The sequence below is a fragment of the Ammospiza caudacuta genome, chromosome 3 (genome assembly GCF_027887145.1).
Source record: "Ammospiza caudacuta isolate bAmmCau1 chromosome 3, bAmmCau1.pri, whole genome shotgun sequence".
Classification (NCBI taxonomy): Eukaryota; Metazoa; Chordata; class Aves; order Passeriformes; family Passerellidae; genus Ammospiza; species Ammospiza caudacuta.
Genome location: NC_080595.1, coordinates 73962684 through 73987703, shown reverse-complemented (window position 1 = coordinate 73987703; position 25020 = coordinate 73962684). Strand labels below are relative to the sequence as shown.

At 41.9% G+C, this 25020-nt stretch overlaps 1 protein-coding gene across 2 annotated transcripts in view; it reads left to right on the top strand.

Annotated features, from left to right (window-relative positions):
• Positions 1-25020, top strand: part of PTCHD4 (patched domain containing 4) — a 78987-nt gene that overhangs the window by 16967 nt on the left and 37000 nt on the right. For both annotated transcript variants that reach the window (XM_058802655.1, XM_058802654.1), the window contains exon 2: positions 7657-8137. In XM_058802655.1, coding sequence (XP_058658638.1) covers positions 7657-8137 — 481 coding nt within the window. The remainder of the gene's footprint in view (positions 1-7656; positions 8138-25020) is intronic.

The following is a 25020-nucleotide window of genomic DNA, read 5'->3' as shown; positions in this document are numbered from 1 at the left end:
ATGTTTTCTCAGTTTGCATAGGTGGAGAGTCACAGCTCTAGCAAGCAATGCAGGAGCTTGGATTTCCCCCATCTGGCATCTCCTTGCAAAAGTTCTGATCTGCACTGGCTACTTTCATCATCATATTTCATCCTGAAGGATTTAGGGGCCAGATGCAGCCATACCTTTGCTCTGGTAAGGAGCAGGCTGTGAAAAGCAGAGGCTGGTCCCCAGGTTCTGCCTTGAGGGCTTGTGATCCTGGGCAGGGCAGAGCAGAAACTCCAAGGTCAGTGAATGGTGAGGGGGGAGCAGGAGCTCTGTGCCTGCTGGAAACAAGAGGACAGTCAAGTTTTAATACCTGACCTGGTGGATTTACACACCCAGGGTAACCTACGACTTCAGAGGTCCTGCTGCCATGGATCTCCTGTGAAAGGTGAACTTGTGTCACCTACAAACCTTTCTGAGTCGCTCACCTTCCTCCTGAGCGAGCCGTCCCAGCATCCCCAGGCTGCTGGGCATCCAAAGAAAGCTGTGCCCTTCACCCCTGCACCCATCTCATGGGGCTGGGGTGTGACACCAGCTCACCTGCCTGAACAGTCTGTGCCAAAGCTGTTTCACTGCTGTGCCTGTGTCCTGCTCCTGATGGAGGGCAGAGAATAAAAAGGCAGAGACACCAGCTGTAGCCCAAAATTATCCCCCAGTGCTTGCAGTTCTCTTTGTGCTGTCTGTGACTCCCCCATCTTCCAGCACCCTTCCCACCTAGGGAGATGAAAGATCACAGCCCACGTGGGTATTGCTCATCAGCTTCAAGGACACCATCGTGTCCTTGGCTGCACGGGTGCTGTTCACGATAGCTGGGGACAAAGCTCTGCTGGGCACTTAATCTATTCCTCTTTTCCAGAAGGAACTGGGATGGGATCTGAGATGGACTGAATGGGAATCTGACCTTGTGAGTGAAGGGATTAGTTGAGTAACAAAGAGCTTGAAGACAGGACAAAGAATGAAGGGGGATTGCAAAGGATGTAAAGATGAAATATAGTCTAGGAGGGAACTGAAGTGAAGCTGGTGTAGGAGGGAGAGAGCTTATCTTGTATTTTCTTCCCAGAGGGATGTGCAAGGGAAGCAGAAGGTGAAGTTAGAGCCTTTTTTCCTTCCCTTCTGTCCTTTCCTTGCCTTGACAGAGATGCCTATTGAGGTTGACGGGGCACAGGGACAGCTTGTCCAAAGAGATGGTGGATGCCCCATCCCTGGGAACATTCATGTCCAGGTTGGACGTGGCTGAGCAACCTGATCTAGATGAAGATGTTCCTGCTCATTGCAGTGGGTTGGACCATGTGACCTTCAAAAGTCCCTTCCACCTGACCACACTATGATTATCAGAAAACCTGACAGGGTGACACTGAAGAAGCAAAGTGAGGAGCACCACTCAGAAACAGCCTGTGCACTGCCAGAAGCTCCTCCAAAGAGAAAAGCTCTCTAACAGCAGTCACACTTTGCTATTGCACCCTTATGAATTCTTCCATAATTTGATTTACTTATAGGGCCATTCTCTTATTCTCTGTTATTAACACTACAATATATGTCTCTTGAAACACATTTCATCTGTTCTTGCTTCTTTTATCAAAAACTAGAAATCAAAAGCTGTTAAGGGTAGGGGTACAGGCCCAGAGTCATTAGGAAGAGGTGTCAGATGTTGCTGGCTCCCTTTTGGGTGCTCTGTGTACTTCTCTCTTTCACTTAAAAATCACCCTGAAGCCCATGATTTCTCTGGGAAGGGGCTGAAGGGCTGTGGGTTTGTTAACCAGCAAGACACATCTGTGAAGGGGCCGGCATGAGCCAGGAATGACAAGGCAGGTCAGGGATTTTTTAGCATAATAAAATCTGGGGTCAAGTCTTAAGTAATCTCATGCCTCTTCTTTAAGGGGAGAGAGACAGGCAACTGCAGAGAACAAATCTGCTTCTGACCTGTACCTCAGGATGGAGCAGATCATCCTTTAGATGTTCCTGACTCTTCACAATGACTATAAACCAAATTTTCTTGGCCAGCTGGTGAGCTGAGCCTCATCACTGCTGGGTAGCCAGAAATAAATGAATTCTTCTTTACTGCAGCAGAGAGTTAGACAATTATTTCCTGGATAACTTCTCATAGCCACTTTCATACAATTCATTTTTGGTGTGTGAACAGATCCCTAGGCCATGCTCTCTCCCTGTTCCCAGCCAGACAAGGTGCAGCTCTACCTCAAATGTGCTGCCCTCAGTGTTCACCTGTTCTGGATGCTTCCTCCATCCTTCATCCCTACAGAGCAGCTGCACAGCAAACAGTGCAGGAGCACCTACACAGCTGCAAGGGCAGGAAAACTGCTATATAAAAACATGTGGGAAAATGCTGACATGAATCAGCATTATGTGCTCTGCTCTGGAAAGGAATGCTGCAAGAATTTTTGGTAATTGGTGGCAGTGCAACAGGGATCAACTGGTACAAGGTCTCCATGCATAACTTTACTAGGGACAGGGACAGAAAAATCAGTCTGATTGAAGAGAAAAAAAAATCTTCCTCCAAAGTTTTACAGTGAGGTTGAAAGGAACATGAGCAGCCCAATATGTTAAACCCTAAATGAAAGGGGATTAAAATTTTTTAATACTTTTTTTAACTTGAAAACTGGCAGCTGGCTGAAAAGCAACTTGCTTCATCCTAACTTCTGTGTTTTTTAGCATAATATTTTCTGTGACCTACAGTAGAGTAGGAATGTCCTTATCAGAGGGAGAAGCAACTGCATTGATTTCATTAGGATGTTTATCACACAATGTATTTCAGCAGACATTCCTGGTTGCCCTCTGTCGAACACTTTAAGCTTTTAAGATAAAATAGCATGCAAGTAGGATGGCATGCTTTATCCTAACGTTTCTATAATGTAGCTTGATAATGATCTATCACTCCAGCTGATGAAAGGAAGCAGTTAAAGAAAAATAAAAATAGAGATAAGTTTGCTGGCTAAGGTTCTGTAGGTGTACTTGAATGAGAGTGATCAAGCAGTAGGGAACAACGGCTCCTTTCTTTGTTGCCAGGGATCTGAAAAGAGTTTTAAAACCCTCACCAGCCCAACCTCTGCTGAGCAAGGTGCTAAGGAGGTAGAAGCCATGTCCTCTCAAAAATAGCTCAAACCCTCCCTTTTTCCTGTGAGAGGAAAGCCAGAGGAGGCTGATGCCATTCAGAGCAGAGATGAATGATGCAATAATTTATATTCAAAAAGACCTCTAGGATCACCAAGTCCAGCCCTTGAGTTGCCACTGCCAGGCCCACCACTAAGCCCCATCCCTCAGTGCCAACACCCACAGCTGGCCCTCCCTGCCATTCTCTGCACTGACTACAGCCCCTTTCTTCCTGACTTAGAGAGATTTTGGAGAAAGAAAACCCCCCAGCAGAGGGCAAGGCCCTGCCGAGGGCTGGTGCTGCAGTGACCACACAGAACCCCCAGCGAGAGCTGGGCCTGCAGCACCTGCACTGAAAATATTAAGGAAACAAAACAAAAAAGGCCACAGCTAATTTTAGTAGTGAGGGAGTATTTCTAGTGTCCCTCTGGGCTGCGTGCTGAGAGGATCTGTGCCTACTACTATTATCACCAGCAGAAGATATTTAGCTCAGTAGGAGCAGCTGGTTTCCTTTAACCTGAGAGGCCGTCAGCTCTGGAGCAAGTCAAACTTCCCATGCCACTTATCTTCTTAGGAAATTAAGGGTCCACGCATCATTTACAGATAAGTTTCCATCCTGAAACATAGCAGGGGTTTATTCTCTACACATTCATTCACAATTAGTGAATCTTGCTGCTGAAAAATCAAGGAGTTTGGATTTTCAAGCACAAGCAAGGTCAGGTCTGCATGGACACAGGTGGCAAAGTCCATCATGCTGGGGGAAAGGAAGGTAAAGCTGTTCATGCCTGTCATCTTAGTTCTCATTCTCCTCCCTTTCAGAGCCTTAATATATCAAATGTCTTTGAGGCAACTAGAAAAAGAGGAGGGAGAACACAAAAAACAATTTAATAATGTCCATTGAAGCAAAGAATTTTGCTTGCCCCCTGTTTTAGATGAAATATCACATGCCCCAGCAGGTGATCTATATTTCATTGCATCTTTAAAAGGTCTCAGGTCTGGAGAGGATTATCTGCCATCAGAATCTGGAAGAACAGACACTGTAAAGACTTAATTGGATATTTTTTTAAAAATTGAAAAAGAGAAAGACACATAGACACAGCCTGGGAATTTGAAACAAGACTCCAACCATGCAAGTGACCTTGCTAAAGTCAATTAGCATCTTCTGTTGTAGATACATGGGTATAAAATCATGTATAACCAATAGTTATTATTATTACTTATTTTGGGGGTTTGTTTTTCTGTATGTAGTATCAAAGAGTAGCAGCAGATGTAGGTAAAAGTGTGAGTGGTCTGTAGTCTGAAACATCAAAATATGTTATGAAATTAAAAATAGCAGCATGCAGGCATATGCCAGGAAGGACGTACTAATTAGCAGAACTATATGAAGTCTTATTCAAAACCTGCCTGGCTCTTCAGACATCCCTTACACAAGTCATTGTGGGCACATTTTGTTTCCCAGAGCTTAGGCTTAGTTCAGGAACTTAGCCCTTCATGCCTTGTTCTTTCACTCAGTTGATTCTGGAGGACAACAGAGAACCTGAGGCAGTGAATAACTCCTCTGAAGCTCCCATGAGATTCCAAGAACAGCTAGGTCCCTGTCTTGGACTCTGGGAGGTGCTGAAATTCATGTTAGCAGCACTGGATCTCCATTTTCCTACACATCAGTTGTCATCCATAAAATGGGGTGAACAAAAGACTGTGGATCCCCATATTTCTTCTGCTTTCCTCGCTAAGATTGTAACCACTGCAGAGAAGCTGTGGCTGCCCCACCCCTGGAGCTGTTCAAGTACAAGTTGGACAGGGTCTGTAGCAATCTGGACTAGTGGAAGGTGTCTCTGCCCATGGCAGGGGGCTTGGAAAGAGATGATTTTTAAGGTCCCTTCCAATCCAAGCTGTTCTTTGATTCTGCTACTGTATCTGAGAAAAGCCCCATTTTCCCAAGTGCTGTGGTGCCACTCACGTTTAACTGCAGCAAAGGCAAAACCCCTTGCTTAGATAGGAAACAATTTGCCTCCAGAAAGAAGCGAACAGACAAAATGTCCTCACAGCAATCCGGCGCCTGTGATTTCCCCGATTCCATCTGAAAGCTTACTCTCTGTTTTGCTGACATACGAGCTGGGTGCCCTATTGTACATCAGTGTGAAAAATAGCTGTTATCTGCTGTTTCACAGGAGATTCAGCAGAACATGACTTATTTGTGCCTGCTCTGCTGTCTCCTTTGAAATGGGCCGTCGCTCGCTGCACCCTTTGCAGGGGAAGGCAGATGGTCATCACAAAGTTTCCCATAACCTTGCCGTGCCTGCTGCATAGTGAATCAATGAAACCTGAATTACAGTGCTCTGCCTGGGCTGGGAGCTGCGCTGCTACAGAATCCTGCAGCTCCTGCAAGCCTCTGAATGTCAGCTCTGCCCAGACACTGAGGAAATTTCTCTCCAAAATTTCAACACGGTGCCAAGTGGGGATTTTTAGCTGAAAAGTTGCATCCAATTTGAGCCAGGACTGCATTGCTCAAGCCTTAATTACCAGCTTGGAAATGCACTTTTTGTGGGTGTTTCAGTGTTAGGTGTGACCTCTCCTTAGAGAGAGTAGAAATAAAAAATCCAAACAGGATTCAAGCATTAAATGCTGGGGATGAGGATTTTTTGGAGTCTGAACAGCAGCAGCTGCCCCTCTGTGATAGATGTCTCTGCTTATGTGACATTTGCAATGAGGCTCCAGGTGATTTGGGAAGCTGGCACTAGACTGCAGTTCACCTTTTGTGTCAGCTCGTGCCAGGATACCCTTGCCAGAAGCCACTATTGTGGTGGGAATAACAACTGGGAATAGGGAAAAAAATGAACTTCTGAAAAGCACTTTGTCACGTTCCCTGGGCTCTGGCAGGCAAAGCTGGGAACAGTGCGAGCTCCTGCCTTGAAAGTAGGCATAGGGAGAAATTTCTCAGTGGGAGGATTACCTCCTTTACATACTTGATTGAAGGCAAGGTGAGTACATAAAACATTTTAAACAGTCTCCCAATTTCTGATATTTATTTGCTCTATGAGTCAACATGCTGGAAGACATCTAAATTTTATAAAACCTCATTTCGCTGATTTTTCCTTAGGATGGGGATCATTGCTATGAGCAGGTCTGGCAAGTTCAGATAATGACCTGCATGCAGCACAGGTGCTTCTAGAAGTGGGTAATGCTGGGTGCAATACATGTTAAAGTGTCTCCCCCAAATGGTTCAGGCCTTTTGCAGATGACTGCTTCCATGTGTGTATGTGGAGGGCAGAGCCTCTCCCAAATTCAAGCTTTTAACTCATTCCATTAGTGTGCCTAGGCAAAGGATGTTATCTCATATGAGATAACACTGCTTCAAGGTAGTTTAGACATCAATGCCTTGATTATTTTATGTTTTTATTAAATACAAGAGGAATAAATCTGAAAACTTATAATTTATGTTGGGGAGAAAGCAAAATAGTATTTGGTGTACAAAAGACAATCTCTGGATTTAAATTTTTTGATAAAAGAGATTACTTGTGCTGGGATAATTTTATCATTGAGTCATATTCCTCAGTTTACAACTGGATTTGATCTTCTAGACCAACACAGGCTTCCCCTGTCTTGGAAGGGCCACATACAATTATCCAACAACCAGTGGCTACAGAGAGAGGACCTTTCTTACAGGACCTTTCTTATTAAATCCTTCCAACAATAAAAGAAAAAACCCAAGCCAAATATTAAATGGAAACAGATAACTTTACAGAAAAAAAGGCCTGGTCTGGTTAAGAGGCAGAGGCTGACTGGACTTGATGTGTCCTTTACTGATTGTCATGGAGTTTTATATGTCCTAGCATTTACTAAAATAAGCAAGACCAGAGTAATGTTCATACTCTTGAAATGTATAAAAAAACCCAAATTCTGGTTAAATTTAGGTTTAAGGTAGATTATTTTCTCTGTACTACTGATATGAATCCATGAAATCTCAAATTAACAATTCAAAAAGTCTAATTTTAATTATATTTTTCTGGAGACAAAATAGCTATTAAACTTTTTGGATGTCTGTATCCTGAGGAATCAGGATTCATTTTCTGTACATTTCCAACTTCTAAAAATCATTTCCAAAGTGTCAAGAAATCACAAATCCTCGAGAAATTATTCTTTATCTCAAACTTTTTGTATTAATTGGAGATTTGTCATTGTCCAGCAGTTAAATGTGGAAGCTCATCGTCTCCCACAGGGTTAGGAGCTTGCATGCCACATTTTGGTCCTGGGTATCTGGGAATCCCTGAGACTGCAATGAATATCTTAGCAGCCACTGAACTGCAGCACAGAAATGCAAATGAGCCTGTAATGAGTAAGACAGAGTTGTGGCAGGGAGCAGGGACAGATCCCAAAGCCCAGTGAGGTGAATGGCAAGGCTTCTCTTGAGTGTAGTGGTGTCTGAGCAGAGCTCTTGGCATGTCTGTGAGAGGAGACAGAGTTTATCTCTGCACCACGTCACAAGCACGATAACCACACACTCATCTTTTCTGCTTTCTCTCCCAGGATGGAAGGAGCAGTTTCATTGGCCACCAGCTTGGAGGGGTAATGGAAGTGCCAAACAGCAAGGACCAGAGAGTCAAATCAGCCAGAGCCATCCAAATCACTTACTACCTCCAAACGTATGGCTCTGTCACCCAGGACCTCATTGGGGAGAAGTGGGAGAGCGAATTCTGTAAACTGATGCACAAGATGCAGCTGGATCACCAGGATCTGCAGCTCTACTCACTAGCATCCTTTAGCCTCTGGAAGGACTTCCACCAGACCAGTCTCTTGGCCAGGGGCAAGATTTTGGTGAGCCTGATGCTGATTCTCCTGACTGCAACCCTCTCGAGCTCCATGAAGGACTGCCTGCGTAGCAAACCTTTCCTGGGACTCCTGGGAGTGCTCACTATCTGTATTTCCAGTGTCACTGCGGCAGGGATATTTTTCATTACTGATGGAAAATATAATTCTACTCTGTTGGGAATCCCTTTCTTCGCTATGGGTAATTATTTATCTTCATAATAATAGGATTAACAGAGTTTAATGACAGAATTGTAAATTACATCCTGGGTTATAAAGTGCAGATTTTACTTTGAGTGAAAGTCTAAGTCATTTTCATCTTTCTAAATTGATCTGTGCCTTGCCAAAAAGAAAAAAAAAAAAAAAAGAAAAAGGAAAAAAAAGAAAGAAAGAAAAATGGAAACAAAACAAAGCAGTAGCAACAATAAAAAGCAAATTACATTCCTGGAATCTCAGCCAACATGAGAGAGGGGCAGTTCTATTGATCTCTGTTACAGAATGAAGGAGAAATTGTTATTGAAAACTAGTCAGCTCAGTAGACAAAATGGATATATGTTGACCCAACTTTGATGGGAGGCCAGCCAAAAGAGTAAGTTAAACAGGAGAGTACCAAGGAAGGGCAGATTTTTACATCCTTCCCAAGAAGGGCTTTTCTTCGAGCTCTGCCTGAAGGGCAGAGTGGGAGAGGTTGGTGTAAGAATAAGATTGATGGATTTATCTCAGAGAGGAGATTACAGTTGTGGTGTTTGCCAGGCTGTGAGCACAGGGGCCTGTCAGGATCTGTGGCACATAATCCCTTGGTTTGTGAAATTCCAGATCAGCTGCACAGATTTCCTCTGCGTGGCACCCCGACAGGGGAAGGTGTGCAAGAAGAACAAATGTAATACCCAGCTCTTTAGGCAGAAGAATCGCTTTCAGTAAATTGCTTTCTGGTACTGTTTGGTTCCAAGCACTTCCAGTGCATCCATGTGGTTGATGAGCTTGCTGGGAAGTTGCATTGGAAAGGCAGAGGGAAATGTGCCCAGCTCATTTGGGCTGGAGACAGCGTTGTTTGGTGCCCTCACATCCAAGTTTGTCAGAGTTTTGCCATACCATGAGTCTTAACCCCAGTGATGACTCTGTGCAAAATCTCAGTGGTGGCAGCCCAGAACTAGACATTTACATGCTCAATTTCAGATGGCAGAGAATCTTCCCTGTGGCCAGAGCTCTGCATTCTTACAGCTAATTTCTTAAGTGCTGCTCATGCTTCTAGTCCGCCAATCAAGTACTGTGTTATGGTAAGAGTCAGCTAAATATGCAAAGTCACAAGCCAGAGTCAAGGTCTGAAAAAGGGTCTTATACTTTCCTTAAAACCTCAATCTCCCAAAAGACCATATTTTCTTCTCTTCCCCTAAGAAAACTTGCATGGGTGTATGCATCCCCAACCCCAACCTCCTATTTAATGTAGCCCCTAATAAGGCATCTGTGTCACTAAACAAAAGGGCAGAGCTGTGGCCTCATCGATCCTGCTCTCAGATTCTCTGGAGCAGCTACTTGAGTGGGAAAGAGTGGAATGGAGAGATTGGTCAAGATTCCAGAAGGGAAAGAGAGGAGTGAGGCAAAAGACACCAAGGAATTGCACCTTTGGTTCAGCCTCGTTAATATTGATAAACAAGCCTGTGCCAAAGCCTTTAACTCAGTCATCTGCACTGTGGCAAGGGCCCCTGACATGGACTGCCCTGTGCCAGCTCTTCAGATGTTGTGCATGGCTCTGTGGTGCCAGAGGAGTTGATGGAAAGAAAGTTCTGAGATGGGGAAAGGGAAGAAAGCCAGCAGAGAACATGCCAGGTTGTGACAGATGGATCCTGACCTGTGCCAGGGGGGTGGGTTTAGGAAACAAAGAATGGAGAAAGGGATGAAGTGAAGGGGGCTCATGCTTGTTATCAGATTTTGGCAACTTTTTCCTTGTGTGTCAGGAGGTGCATATCGAAGGAGGAACCAAAAGGCACTGCCTTGCTTGTGCAGCAATTTGAAGTAAAGGTGAAAAAACGCTGAAGTGATGAAAAGCATCTTCCCAACTTGTACATTCCTCTGTCAGTGTCTCTTTTTAGATGGCTGGAAAGATAGGTAGCACATTCTCTTTGCTTGACAGGTCCCAGACTTGTCACTCCCAAGGAAGCTCCTCAATTTAAACCTTCTCTGCAGCCGCAGGGTGAGACACAGGTCAGAGTGTCTGAAAGCAGAGTGCCTCAGTTTCCCACCTCGGTAGTCCATGACTTTGTTTGCTGTCTTAGGAAAAGTAACATTTATAACTTTCTGTTGTGTTTTGCTCTGTCATTCTTGTCACAGCCACTGCCAAGAGCAAAAGGAAAAGAAAAAACAACCTCTCTTGAAGTGAGATGTTTGCAAGGATTTTTTCTATAATATTATATTGAATGCAATTCAGGTTGAAAAAGAAAGCATTTATGTAACTTCTTCAGAAATTTCATTCAGGAGTCTCAGACTGAATTGAAAATATCATTACAGAACAGCTTGCAATGCCTGAGAACTGCTGGTTATAAATATTAGACAACACTTTTACAGTTTAGTGGAGGAAAAGACAGGCAGAATGTCTTACCAAAGTCTGACTGGGTTACAATCTGCAAAGTACCATGTGCCTTTAGTCCCTTAAGGGACACTGCCACCTAATGAGACCTTGCTCTGCTCAGAATACAGCCAGGACCTCACTCACCTGGGCCCTTACTGGGCAGGGTTTTCTGCTGTACTGGCTGTCATGGGCTGATCTGACAGCCCAGAGCAGAAACAGTGAAGACCCCAAGAGCGTTGGTTCTGTGGGTCCATAACTCACCCTGGCCCACGCTGTACCGCGTCCCTTGCTGCTGGCACTGCAGAAAGCAAACAGCACATCCAATAGTAATTGAGTGAACATAGAACAAAAGGTGCGCAAGGTGGGGTTTCCCTGAACTGCAAATGCCAGATTTGCAAGTCAAACTTTCAAAGTCAAGTTACTTAGATTAAAAAAATTAAAAGCCAGGGAATAACAGTGGCAAAGACCCTGCAAGTACAACACAGAGTACACAGGCAGCATTAATTCTGGCAGCTCCCAACTTTGGAACACTTCAACCTGACATTTGCAAACCATCCATTTGAAGCACATTTGTTTGGTCAAAAATATGCAGTTTCTTCTAGCATTCACTTTTCAAAGGATTAATTTTAATGGAAATTTTGTGATATTCTGGGCTTGTCCTTTTCCCTGCAAGGGTGGCAGGATGCTGCCGTCTGAATAAGCCTGGATGTTTAGATCCACAATTCCTCTTGCAGTGCAGAGTTTCTGTAGGTTTCAGTAGGTGACAGAAGCCTATAGAAAACTGGAATGTTTAATATTTTCTAAATTTAGACTGAGTGACCTCCACCATAATTATTTACTGTAGTCCTGCTGTGAGGGAACGGTCTGCTGGGATAAAGCACATCTCTGCTGTATTGGGGGAAGAGTGTTAGCTCAGATTGGTTTTGCTTTATCCTTGAAGGTGAAAAATTTCAGTCTTAAGTTAGACATGAGGACAGTTGTGGAAAATCCTGTTTTCTCTGACTCCCTCTTCCCAACCACAGTTTCCTCAGACAGCCTTGGAAGTTTTCTCAGTCTCTCATTGTATTTGTGCAGTCATTAAGGAGAAAATCTTTGGGAAGTTCTCCTGCAAATAATTCTCTGGCTGCCAGGATCTCCTGCAAACAGGAGCAAGGGAGACTGATTTTCAGCTGTTCATACCCCAGGTAAATGGATAAATGTCATGAGTTAATGCAAAGGTGCTTCTTTAGATTCAGAGCTTCCTTGTTTGTTAACTGAATTGGGCCTAAATGTTTTTTTTCTCTTTTTTTAGTCAGAATTTAATAACCTGCATGTGAAATCAGAATATGAGACTGTTCTGCTTTGTATTTCTCTTCTGGGACAGATAAAACTTGCAGTTTCTTCTACAAATTTAACATCAGCAGAGCTGTCATGACTGGCTGTGTTTCAGGCACAAATAGAGGGTCATAAAATTAAGTTTCAGATTTGTTCTAGCCCTGGTTAGATGTTCACATCTGCCTTTTGTGTTTAGATTCATATGCAATTTCAAAGGGGTGTTATGTACGTGACATAATTATGGTTTCCCATGCCTAATCATCACTAATTAATATAACCAGAAGGTTAACTACATAATTGAGATATTATTGCTCCCATGATCTGCTTTTTAATGCACAGGAACCAGACTGATATCATCAGGGAGATAATGATTTAACTCAGCTGAGGTCCTGACTGTGTATTTTTAAGTGCAGGTGTACCAATTACATCATTTTACATTGCAATTATTTTTGGCCAGTCCATGAAGTACTTCATTATATAGATTAGTGGAAATCTTATGATAAAAAACCGCCTACAATATAATTATAGTGTAATTATGCTTTTTGTACTGTAAAGTGTGAGTGTTTCTAGAAGTCTGGGTTAACAGCAGATGTGAGAAATATTCCCTGTCATTTGTAAGGCCAGACAATGGAGTCCATAAGATATTTGTGGGAACAGCTGATTGTGGCTGACACTTTAGAGAACATTAATCTCACTGAGTGCCCTACCACACATTGCAGTATTGCTGCCACTCCTGCCAGTAACCCCACTGCTGGTAGAGATGTAGCAAAGAGATACAAAAGCTTTGGGAACCAATACGCTGCCTGTGTCCAGCAGTAGCCCCATGCCTGTTTCATGAGCTCAAGATGGATGGCAGTGATTGTACTTTCAGTGCAGAATTCTGTTGAAATTTCCCATTATTCCTTCCCCAGAGTTGTTAAAATGGAAGAAGGAATGAAGGCAATAGCAGACAAGACTCCAGGCGGTTATTAGCATTTCAGATAAAAGCCATCTAACCTCTTTCAGATGGCAGTTGTTGAAATAATGACTGGTGATCATCTTTCAGTAAATTTGAGATGTCACAGTATTATATTAGCAGCAGAGTCATGGAAAATTGCAAAAAAAAGTCCTAGTTCAGATGACAAATTATTTTTTTTCAAACCTCAGAAGACAAATGTGAGAGCCAGAGTACAGGCTGTCACTAGTTTACCTGAACATGAGGTATCACAGTATTCTAACCTTTGCTTCAAGCAATGGACTTTCTGATTACAAATGTGACAGAAACATTTCAAGAGTGACTCAGACTATGGGTTTGTCATTTTGATGCAGCACTAAAGTAAAGTAAATCCCATATGAATCTCATGTTGCACCATCACCTCCTTTCTGGATGAGGAGCAAAAGAACAACCCTTTAGAGAAAAGAGACCTCCTGACATAAATCCCCACCCCTCCATTCCTTAGAAATTCAGTAAATCTGCTGTTTAAATGTAACAGCAGTTCATGTCTCCACTCATTCACCAGATCTTTAAGGGCTTGGAAGTACTTTGTCCTTAATTATAGAATTTCGGGTTCTGACTTTTACAGAGAAAAATGGGAATAACAAAAAAAAAAAAAAATTTAGAAATTTGCCATATTTGTATATTTGTAAAGTTGATTTCCCCCTTAACATGGTATATTTCCTGTTGCAATGTTGCAGTAGGTGGGATTGTTTCATTTCTATGGGAAAGAAATTTCATCCAAGAACAATCTTTCCTGCAATTTGAGTAGAAGATTAAAGCCTTTCTGGGATAATCTGCTGCACTTTCACCATGCCTTTTCCTGCAACTGTGTCCTGCAGTGGTGATTGTTAGGGAGAGGCAACTGGACTGGGACTATCTTTTCCCCAAACACATGAGGGGAGATTATCTCTGAGCCAGTCCTTTGGGCCTTCTCACAGCCAGCACAAAGGATGCACAAAGCAGCCCAGCCAGCTCAGTCCCAGCATTAGGGTTTGTAGCACCCAATCCAAGTGTCCCAAATGTTCCCCTCTTAATCTCAATTTCTTTTGCAGGCAATAAAGAGAAATAGGAAAGCCCAGAGCTATTTGGAAAATTGCCTAGTAGATGTTTGGGAGGAGCTGTGTTAATCTCTGGAAGGTTTTATCCATCTCTAAAAACGGGTGACTTCTTAGGCTTCAGCACCTCAGGTTTTTTGGTTTTGGGATGGTGAAATAGGCTCATTCCTAGACTGGGTCATTTAAAGTTCTTCATTGAATCCACTTTTTCTGTGTGTTGATCTCATTTAGGTTGGACATTTGGTTTGGACACGAGAACAAATTTCTTCATAGAAAGGGTGATGAAGCATTGGAACAGGCTGGACAAGGAGTTGGTAGGGTCACCATCCTAGAGGTGTTTAAGGAATAACTGGATGAGCCACTCAGGTCTAATCAACATGGTGGTGTTGAGTCACAGGCTGGACCAAATAACCTCAGAGGTCTTTTCCAACCTAATTGACTCCATGATTCCATGATTCTGTTATTCTGTGATTCTGTGATTCTGTGGTTCTGTGATTCTGTGATATACATAAGTTTTAAGACATAGACACATGGATACAGCAGATATGCACAGACTGCCTTGAATCCCTTAGAGATGGAATTCTAGTCCTTCTTGTCCTGTAGAGACTCTTCAAAAGGTCTCTTATCAACCCAAATGTCATCCTCCAGGGATGCTGGGGCTGCAGGGCTGCAGGTCAGTAGTTCTGAGGCTCAGCACAGGTTGAAGCATTCACCTGTGGACCACAGCCCAAGCACAGACCATCACTGCCAGATCTGTGACAGAGCAAATGCAAAATACATTTTCTGTGTTTGTTGCTTGAGAAAAGGCAGGTAAAGTCTGGCTTCTTCTGTCTCTAGCTGGAACTTAAGAGAAGTCTCCAAAAAATGTTGTCTGTTATTGTTGTTAATATTATTAAAACATCTTCCTCAGCTCTCCATCTGCAGTTGACAGGCAGGTAGCTGTCATTTGAACTGCTTCTATCTTGCTGCAAGCATTTCTAAAATCCTTTGTAAAAAGTCAATTGATAAAAGAAGAGACCATGATTTCAGCTAAAAAAGTCAAAGGCTGAAAAAGTTATTTGCTTTTGCACTTCAAATATATGATTACTGCTCAATCAATACACCAGTTCTGATAGAAAAATATATTTCCTCTTCAGATTCTTCACACATTTGTCTGAACAGTTCTTTCTTTCATTTTTCTACCTTTTCATGGCAATGCTCATTCTTGTGACTGGTTTATTTAAGGTTCTTTATTGGATGCACATTTTATATGTGTTGATCTCATTAACGCAGGAGTTTCATTCCTTGTGCTTAGTATGTATCAATGCACATCACATTTACCTTTGGCTAATTTGGGCTGGAAAGGAGGTGCCTCATGGCAAAAACTATTTAGCTCCATGTATATCATCCTTATTAGAGCACTGACAAATCCAGCTTCAAATAGCACCAATAGCAATTCTACAGCCTGCCTCAACAGCTTGTTCCAGGGCTCAAAAGCCATATATTTATAAAGGTATTTCTTAAGATTTCCACTGCTGCAGTTTGCACCTATAAACTCCATGGTTTTTCTGGCTCAACTGTGAAGTGTAATTTTCACAGTAACTATGTATATGCAAATACCTTTATGATATTTTATATGTAGGGCTGTGCTTATTTCAATTTGGATATAATTTCCTGCCAGATCCTGTTAGTTCATACCTTCCTGTGAGCTCCATACACACAGGAAGATTGATGATGGCTTCTGGTCTCTGCAGGAGAACGGTGAATTTGCAGGAAAGAGCAGATGGGGGGTAGGCTGAGGATGTGTTCTGTATTCTTTGGTGTGTTGTGGAAATATTCAGCTTTGCCCTGCTGCTTCTTTTGATCTAGGAAGGAAAGGTGGGCTCTGTTACTCAAGGCAGCACAGAGTGAATGTTCTAGGCTCAATCAAACAGGCTGTCTACTTGCCTTAGATACTGTGATCCTCTACAGGGAAATCCAAATTTGTGCCTCTGGGTTTTGAGCAAAAACTAAAGCCAGAAAATGTATTTGTTTTTCTCCTGTAACACATTTAGTGTGCAAATCATCCCTGGAATTCACTGTTGTGAGATATGGTTGTAGCTCAAAATTTCGTATGAATTGAAGGTTGGAATGAAGGTTGGATTTTTTACACAGCTAGCTAAAACATCTTCATTATTTTGAATAATATTGCAACATTAAACCATAACCATAAGGAAGACGCATAAAAATTAATGACCATGCTAAAAACCTGGTTCAAAAATTGGTACAAAGAAATTTCACTTGTGAAGAAATTTTCCCATAGCTGCCTTCTTTTAGCCTGATGATTTTCCCCTGAAGAGTTCAAAAAAGGATATTCAATAGACCACTTGCCAAATGTTCTAAATCAATATTTATCTGCTATATTCATCTGCAATATTAAAAACTTTGCATAGAATCAAAGGCTTAAGGAGTCTATTGCAAATACCAAACGAACTAAAAAGACTTTATTCAGTATTGTATCATTTATATGTCCTTTGTGCAGCCGCTAGCTAGTTGAGCTTTTAATAATTCAGTTTTATCTTTCCATTCCTGATTCTTCTTCACTCCATTTCCTTCCCATGAAGTGACTTCTCCTCTCTGGTGGGATAACTGCCTGCAGTCACATCCAGCATGCAGGACCCACACTGGCTCAGGGCTCACTGCTCCATGAGCTGCAACAAATGAGGCAGCAGCCCATGTTACTCATGCCACCATCATGTACCTGTGCTCCTGGCAGTCAGAGAAAGGTATTCCCAGGTGTAACAGCTGACTTTCCATGCGTTAGTCCTGCTGGATGTGTACAAACAGGTCATGTTCCATCCACACTCATCTGATGGTGAGATGAGGAAGGAGATGTTATTTTGGATGCCCAAAGTGGCAGGGAGAGCTGCAGCAGCTGAAGATGCAGGCACAGGGCTGAACAGGGTGAAAACCTCAGGCCTTTGCAGCTGTGGATCACTAAAAATGCTCTTCAGTTTTTGTTCTGCAAGAGTGAGCACACTGTCCTCACTGTCTTGGCTGGTTTTCAGTGAGGATAATTGCATTTGTCTCTTCCTCTGATTCCTGCTGCTGTGCAGGTCAGATGCAGAGCTGGAGAGCCCTGCCTGGCTCCAAGCACTGTGCAGGTGCTGCTCTGGGAAGCAGATGCTGGTTTTTACCCAGACATGGCTGAATTTCTCTGGTGAATGCAATGGCCACATTACGTGGCTCAGCAGTCTCTAAAATCATTCTGAGTTCCCTGAGAACACGTAACTGTGCCTCAGCATGTTGTCCTTGCATTTTCCTGCAGTCATCCCTGGCATTTCAGCACTAGGAAATTTTTTGTTCATACTCTATATTTCTAAAGTCCAAGGAAGAAAAGCATTCCTCTACAGCCTGATACAACACTTTGACTGCCCTACTCACATATCCCAATCTATATTCAAATGAAATTTTCCCCTGGAAATGTTAAATGTCATAGCTTTCCTGGTGTTATGAACTCCATGGTTGTTGATATCCTGCTTTTAAAGAAAACTATTGTGCTAGCATTGCCACAAAACCATTCAGTATTACAGCATTTTCCAAACTTTCCAGAAACTCAGAAATCACAGGCACAATCTACTAGAGGGAGCACTTGCATTGTTTTTTAGTGGGGAACCTAATGGCAGATTAATGCACCTGGTGATGACCTAGAGGGTGAAAAATTCTGTATTTCCTAAAGTTTCTAGCTAATATATTTGCTGTTACTTTTGAGAAATTATCCTGCAGGGAAGACATAGCATTGCAAGAAGCTGTGTGGGGAGGTGCTCTGCATACTGAGGGCAATGAAACTTTTCTGTCCTTCTACCATAAGTGGAAACTGTTTAACATAAAGCTCTCTGCTAATGCAATTTAAACCTTCTAAAACTAGGCCGGGAGACTTGGGAACAAAAAGCCTGTCTGTGCTTAGAGTAGATACCCCTGGAAAAGGAAACTGCAAAGAGCAAAACCCAAACCCATCTAAAGTCTGATCTTCTTATGGGAGCAGCTGAAAGAGGAGGCTCCAAAGGAGAGATGCTGGCTGCTCTGTTAAAAGCATTACCAGAAAGTACAGTTGGAGCTGTATAAAAGCTGAGTATTTTGGAAAACAATCCACCAGTGCAAATATCCCTCCCATCACACTCCCAGTGTATTTCAAAATGGCATTTTTTGGAGTGGTAACTGCTGGGCTCACCTCATCTTCTACTGCAAAAGTACAATCATAGAATCACAGAATGGCTTGGATAGGACGGAATCTTAAGCATTATCCAGTTCAAATTCCTCTGAAGGGGCACCATCCACAAGGTGCTTCAGGCCCTGTTCAACCCAACACTTGCAGGGATGGGGCACTCCCAGCTTCTCTGGGCAACCCAGGCCCTGTTCCAGGCCCTCACCACCCTCACAAGGAAGAATTTCTTTCTACCAGCTAAACTAACCCCACCCCGTTCCAGTTTAAAGCCATTGCCCCTTGTCCTGTCACTGCATGCCCTTGTCCAAGTCCCTCTCTGAGCAGCTCAGTGCCTTTTGTTTTCCATTATTTGGACTTTCAATGCCTCTCCCATCAGAGCTGAGAAACAGCAAGAACATTATCATACAGTTTAAATGAATAACCTTGGTAGGATACTGAAGCAGGGCAGGTTTTAATAATCATAGATGGAGATGTTCTAAAGCTTTCTTAGGTTATTTGGAGTCAGACAACACAGTTAATGAAGCAAGTTTCAAAAGATCTCTCTTACGTGGATTTTGACCTCTAATGTACTGATTCTTTCCCTGAAGGGAAAGTAATAGAATCCCTTTATGGACTATTAAAAAAAAAAAAAAAAAACAGGTTGTAGAAATTTATGATGATTTAAAAATTGGTCAGAAGGTGTTAAAGTAATTGGTGGTCAAGGATAGACAAACAAGAATAAATGCATAAACTGAGCAAAACAAGGCAAAAATACTAATCAATTTATTTAATATTTTTTTAAAGTAAAAAACTGTATATGTGATTCAGTTTTATAGCAATGAAATTGATAACCCCTTGGGAGTTTCGTTCACAAGCTGAAAAAGACACTTGTCAGCTCTTAAATTTCTAGAACATTTTCAGTGATCCAGGAGACCTTTTCTTGTCTTTTGAGACCTCCTCTACCTGACCCTGTCTACTTTGCATTCCACTTCCTAGGACCTGCCACTGTATTGCCAAATGCACAGCAAATAATGCATTCCTTAGGAAATCTTATATTTTAGCTATTGAGAAAGTCTCTATGGACTTCACTCAAAGTTTATTTGAAAAGACAAACGTACTTTTAATTTCTTCAATCAGTGACACAAATGTCAATTTCATTGTCTTTTCCTGGAGCACATTGCAAGGTTTTTAATTCCCAGAGGGGATTGTTTTACCTGACATGAGTAAGGAAAAGTGAAAGCATTATGGAAATTGTTGAAAAATAGAGACTGATTTTAACCTGCAGATCAGGTTCTTTCACTTTTCCCTCCACAGTGAACTGTTCCCCTATTAGCTTAAACAGGCAAATGGAATACACTGCTCTTATTGGCAAGTCCTCAGCCCCAGGTACTCCTCAAAAAAGGTGCCTTCCAGCTCTTCTGTGAGCTTTTTCCACCATCCCCTCTGAATTAATTCAAGTACCTTAAAGTTTTCAATTCAAATATCACCAAGTTCTAGCAAAATTAGACAGTTATTTCACACAAATTCAATTGAAAAGAAATGGTCAAGGATTATGTCAGTAGTTCATGAGCAGGAAACCTTTTATTTCCTGAGGAAAAAAAGTGATAACTTTCTAGTTTTCATGACTTTCAAATTATTTTTGCTTTCCAATCTAAAACCTCATTTTACTTTTCCCCTGAGGAAAAAAAAAAAAAAAAAAAAAAAAAAACAGAAAAATGGCAAAAAATCAGAGTGCCAGGAAATAAATAAAGGGAAACATTCAGTAATTCCCTTCACTTTTTAAATTGTAAAAAAGGAAAAAACCCTCACATTTTGTTAGATAAAAGATTTAAGTACAAAAATTCCAACAACTTTATTTTCAAAAATCCTAGTGTAAAATGTGTTGGTAACAGATATTTTAACACCATAAATCAAGCATCTATCTCAAAAAAATCAGTGCATTTTATGCCATAAAATGATTTTTAAATGTGCATGATATTATGGAAAATACATCCTATTAGAAAAATCTGGTTTTTAAAAATTAATCTCCATGCTTACAGGAGAAAAGAAACCATGCTGGTATAGTCTATTTAAATAATGGCAATTTGACTCACTCTTGCACAACATTTTGATACATGCACATATTTGTACTACATTAAATCATCGTAACTTATATTAAATATAATAATGAAATATTCAATCGTAAATGCACACTCTTCCTGCTGGAAAGACATAAATAACTGAAAAAAATATTCTATGGTATTCAACATCTTTCCTCATGTTCTGGAATGAAAAAGAAATCAATAGTAGTAAACTTCTTGGATAATGCAAGGTTTGGCAGATAAAAAATAATGAAAACGCAGCCCAAGCACATCGTTAAGCAGCTCATTTTGTCAACATGTGCTCCATCACAGTTAAGTGCTGGATTATGCATCTAGAAACAAAGACTGTATTCACATTTGCAAGATGAGCAATTGCATCCCCAGAACAAAAAACAATGAGATCACAGTAGATAATGCAATGAATATGAATTCCCAGTGTACTGCTGCTGCTGTTAACACGGAAGGAAGAAATGGGAAAAGTCTGTTAGGAAAACTCTTCCAGTCACATGTTTTCTCAACATGTGTACAAAATACTGGAAAGCTGTTATTGTTCATATGCTCTCTGGCTTTTTGATCACATTGAACTCATGCAACAGTAGGACTTCATGAGAGGCTGTATCACAAGGATTTTCTCTAATGAAGGCATACTGCATCTCTTCTATTGGTTTCTGTTTTCATGCTACACACTGATATTAAACCTTTGCTCTTCCATAAACCCTTCCAGTGTTTCTACCATTTGGCTGTCCAAACAAAGAGCTGGTGAATGCTCATGAGTCTAATAAACCATGTGTTGCCTCTCAACACAGAGATTAATTTCAGCTTCTTCCCTTAACTGGTACCTTGCTAATGATATTGCTCTTTAATACCACAATATTTGCTTTTTCCTAGACAGGAAAGCTGGTTTTTGTGGTTAGTAATTGCTGCACTTTATCTCTTAGGGTCAGCAGCAGGATTAGCTCTTCACATCTCCAGTTCTTTGACATCCTTTTAATGTCTTTCCAGTACAAATTGGCAGTGATTCAGTGAAGCTGGTCACAACATTCCCTTCACACTGGTATGGTACCTGAGAAGGCTGAGTATTTTGGATTTATGAAACACAGCAAAGGAATAAGTCTCAGTAAGAGTTCAAACTCAAACTCTTCTTCATGGGAATTGTGGCACTTGCTTCTTAACACACTTCTGGTTTTATGATCATCACAACCTGGATTTCACAACAGATTAGAGCCTGTATACAGAGGCTCGGATTCTAACACAGGGCAGGAATAGGCTGCGGAAAGTTTTCTCTCATCACAGCTCTACCTTTATGGCTTTCTTTTGGTAGCTTGCATTCCTCAGATCAGTGCTGGGTACTGGATTTACAGGATAACAGATTAAGTCAATATCCAAACCATTTGGGAACCTAGTACTTTTCTGGAAATCAGAAACTGCTTCATAGTGCAGTCTATCTTTAGAACTACTAGCAGCAGGGAGCAATTTTAAAGGGAAGTAGAAATAAAGCAGTGACATTGCTTTTTTTTTTTTTTTTTTTTTTTTACTTTTTATCCCTGTTATGGCAATTTTACTTGCTGCTGATCACCTCCTAGATATAGTCACATTATTTTCCTCCTTCCACAGATTCCTCTAGTCAGACCTTTTTTCCACTCTTTATTTTTGCCTTCTGTCCTCCAGGGTTCCCTTGATCAATGTAGTTCATAAAATATTCTTCTTTGATCCTTTCTTTCCACAACCTTAAATGCCCTTAGCTCTTCAGAATGAAACTATGGTCTTTCTTTTTTCTCTGTTTTCAGTTACAGCATTCGATTCTTATTTGCATCAAGTGTGTGGCATGTGACCACGAGTCTCCTCAAACTATTCTGCAAATCTCTTCTTTGGTGCCTAAGGAATTCAGGATAACAGTGTTCCCCCACTTGTTCTTACAGGCAGCATCCCTGTAAATCCCTCTGTGCCAGATGCCTGCTGCCTACATTGGTAATCCCCCCACGAGGTGACATTGTCAAACCATAATCCACAGTCTCCTTGTTGCCTCTTCCTATTTGCAAACATTGTTCTTTTAATAGTCAAACACAATAATCTTCCAAGTGACAACTAAGGCCTCAGCTTATCTGTGTGGAGCAGCAGAGGATCCTAGCAGTCAGTAAGGCTGGAAGGGGAATTTGCTTCTAGCCCCATCCCAGCAATCCTGGGATATGTGCTGCTTGCTCATCCAGGGGCTGGTTTGGGTCTGGTTTGTCGTGTCTGCCCATGCCAGGTCCCAGGGTCTGGGAAAACTCAGTTTCATGTGAGAAGTGGGAGTAGGACCATTGGGGAGTACTGAAGGGTCTGACTGGCCAGAAGGTACTTGGCTCTCAGCTTCCTGACTCTCCTTCTTACATCTTTTGAAATTTCCTCTTTGCTCTTGAGATGATCTAGTTGGTAAAATGAGCCTGGCTGTTCCTTTCATCTGCACTTTCATTTTTGGGCCTTGAGGGGTGAAAACCTGCCATGGGCTGCAGTAGTTGTGTTCCTGTTTGTCCAAGTGGAGTCTGTTCCTGCTCCTGCAGGCAAAGTCCAGCTAGAAGGTTTTAACTGTCTTTCAGACCCCCATCTCCTCTGATCACAGGTAAATAAATGTCTAAAAGAAGGTACTCTGCTGGCTCTGAAGAACTCCACAATGGCTGTGTCAAAAAAGACTTGCTAGTTTGATCCTGTAAGAGCAGTAAAATGGGAACATCATGAAATAGGAGAGCTCCTTGTACAAGAGACTTCAAAGTACTTGATTAAAATGTATCTGTATTTTTTGTGTTAGAAAAAAATAAATATTGCTGGCTTCATCGTCAGGCAAAATATGTATATGGTGTAACTGAGAAGGGGCTCCTCTACTTCACCTTTCTTCAATCTTCCACCTTCCCAAAACTCTTCTCAATAAATCAGCGTGGAAATGGCAGAAATCATGCCATTTTTGCTCTGGCTTCTCATTGTTATGATTGAGTTCACAGGATAAGTCCATCAAAGTCAGTGGAATTGCCTCAGAAATTAATTTGTCTGGGATATCTTGCAACAGATGTGCTGTTAGCTTCTGCTTTTATAAATGTTGTGCTTGTAGCACAGCCCTATTGTGTGAGATCCTTTCCAGGTTCAGAGAACCCCGCAACATAAAATCATTCCAGAGACTGAGAGAAAGGAAAACAGAAAGATTTTATCAATGCCACCGAGGAACCAGGCTTTAGAAATATAATGTGTCCCTTGTGGCTCCCTTGCATGGTCTGGATTGGGACCACTCCACCCGAGCATTGCAGAGCCCAGGTGGGAGCAGCCATGGAGGAGGCCAGATGCCTGCTTGGGAGGGTGCCCAGGGCCTGCCACCACTGCATAAAATGAGAGAAGAAGCCACTGAAACTACTTCCTAATTTGATTTACTTGTGGGTTGAAATATTTTCTCTCACTACACAGTGTTTATTTGCAACAGATGCAGCTGAATTAGGCTGTAATGAGGCCATGGGTTACTTGGCTGAGGAGGGTGCTGCTGCAGAGGTGGAGGTGCATTGCGCCACTGAGGTAGAGCTGTTTCCTTCATGCCTGGCTGTGAGCCACCACCAAAACTCTGTCAGGAGGACTGAGACAGCTGCTCTAATGCTATATATGTCTATACTATGCACTCTGGGACCTCCATTCAAGGACAGATTAACATTTAAAGAGGATAACGAAGGGTAGCAGCTGGCTCATCTGCTCATCTACACCCAGGCACACTCACCCAAAGAGCTACAAGCAAGAAAGAATAACCATATTCACTTTGGAGAGCCAAAATGATATTGGGAAGGTCAGTCCTGCTGGAAATACCTCAGACACACTAAACATTGGCTGATAAAGGGGAGTAGAGGAAAATTCTTTTACTCAATGAAAAGATATAAATGAGCAGGAGATAGCCCTGGTGCCAGCAGAACTGCTACAGGGACCAGCTTCACCAGAAAAGCATCAACAGCAAATGCAGATAGTTTAAAAATCCCTAGCTGATATCAGCATCCTTCTGCTCAAGTCTCTAACTGAAGTCACAGAATAATTGACCTTGGCTGGCTTATAAGATCAGCAATGTTCTGAAGAGACTTGCACTGAAGGAATATTTACTGTCACATATGTGGACAGGAAAATCACATCGATTTCTTACTAGAAAGTTGACATATGGCATTTCACCAATAAACGAGCATTTATAGGAATGGAATATACTCAAGGTGAGATAAAAGGGCTGAGCCTTTGTAAGAGAACTCTCTTTTTAATCTCAGGGATAGGTGCAAAGTGCATCCAGAGTCACCAGTGGGATGAGGTCCCCAAGGGAGTAGCATACTATGGAACTCTGTCTATCCAGGTACCAGAGATTTATTGTATTTTACCTTAAAATACACAGTTCCACTGCCATGTGCCTTCACACCAGGCAAGGCACTGCTCCCCCAGGAAACACCAGCAGGCGGATTTGTACAGCTGTTCCTGCCTCATGGAGTGATTTTATGAAGAGACTCTCATTTTTTGGCTTAGTGGCTGCCAGCACATCTGGGACAGACAAACAGCAACCGTCATTGCAAAACTATTGATAAGGCTTTATCCTGTTTCATCCTCCTGCATTGCAATGTGTTTAAGTAAGAAAAACCTTCAAAGTTACCACTTTAATATGGATTAAATCCAGATTTGATCCTTTAAGCATGTTTTTTTGAGTAGATAAGGAGGTTAAAACTTCTGGGTTTTTTGATCTGAGAACTGAGCCTGAGACACAGGACAAGAAACTATAAGGTTCTTTATGCTCCTCTGCCAGTAAAACCTCCTTGTACGAAAATGAAGCATCTACCTAATTGGGAGAAATTGAGCTGAAAAATATTTTAGTTGAAATTGTGTCCTTGAATGGGTGAAGATATATTCTCAGAAGTAGCTTCTGTGATGACACTGTAGTTATGATGAGACAACAA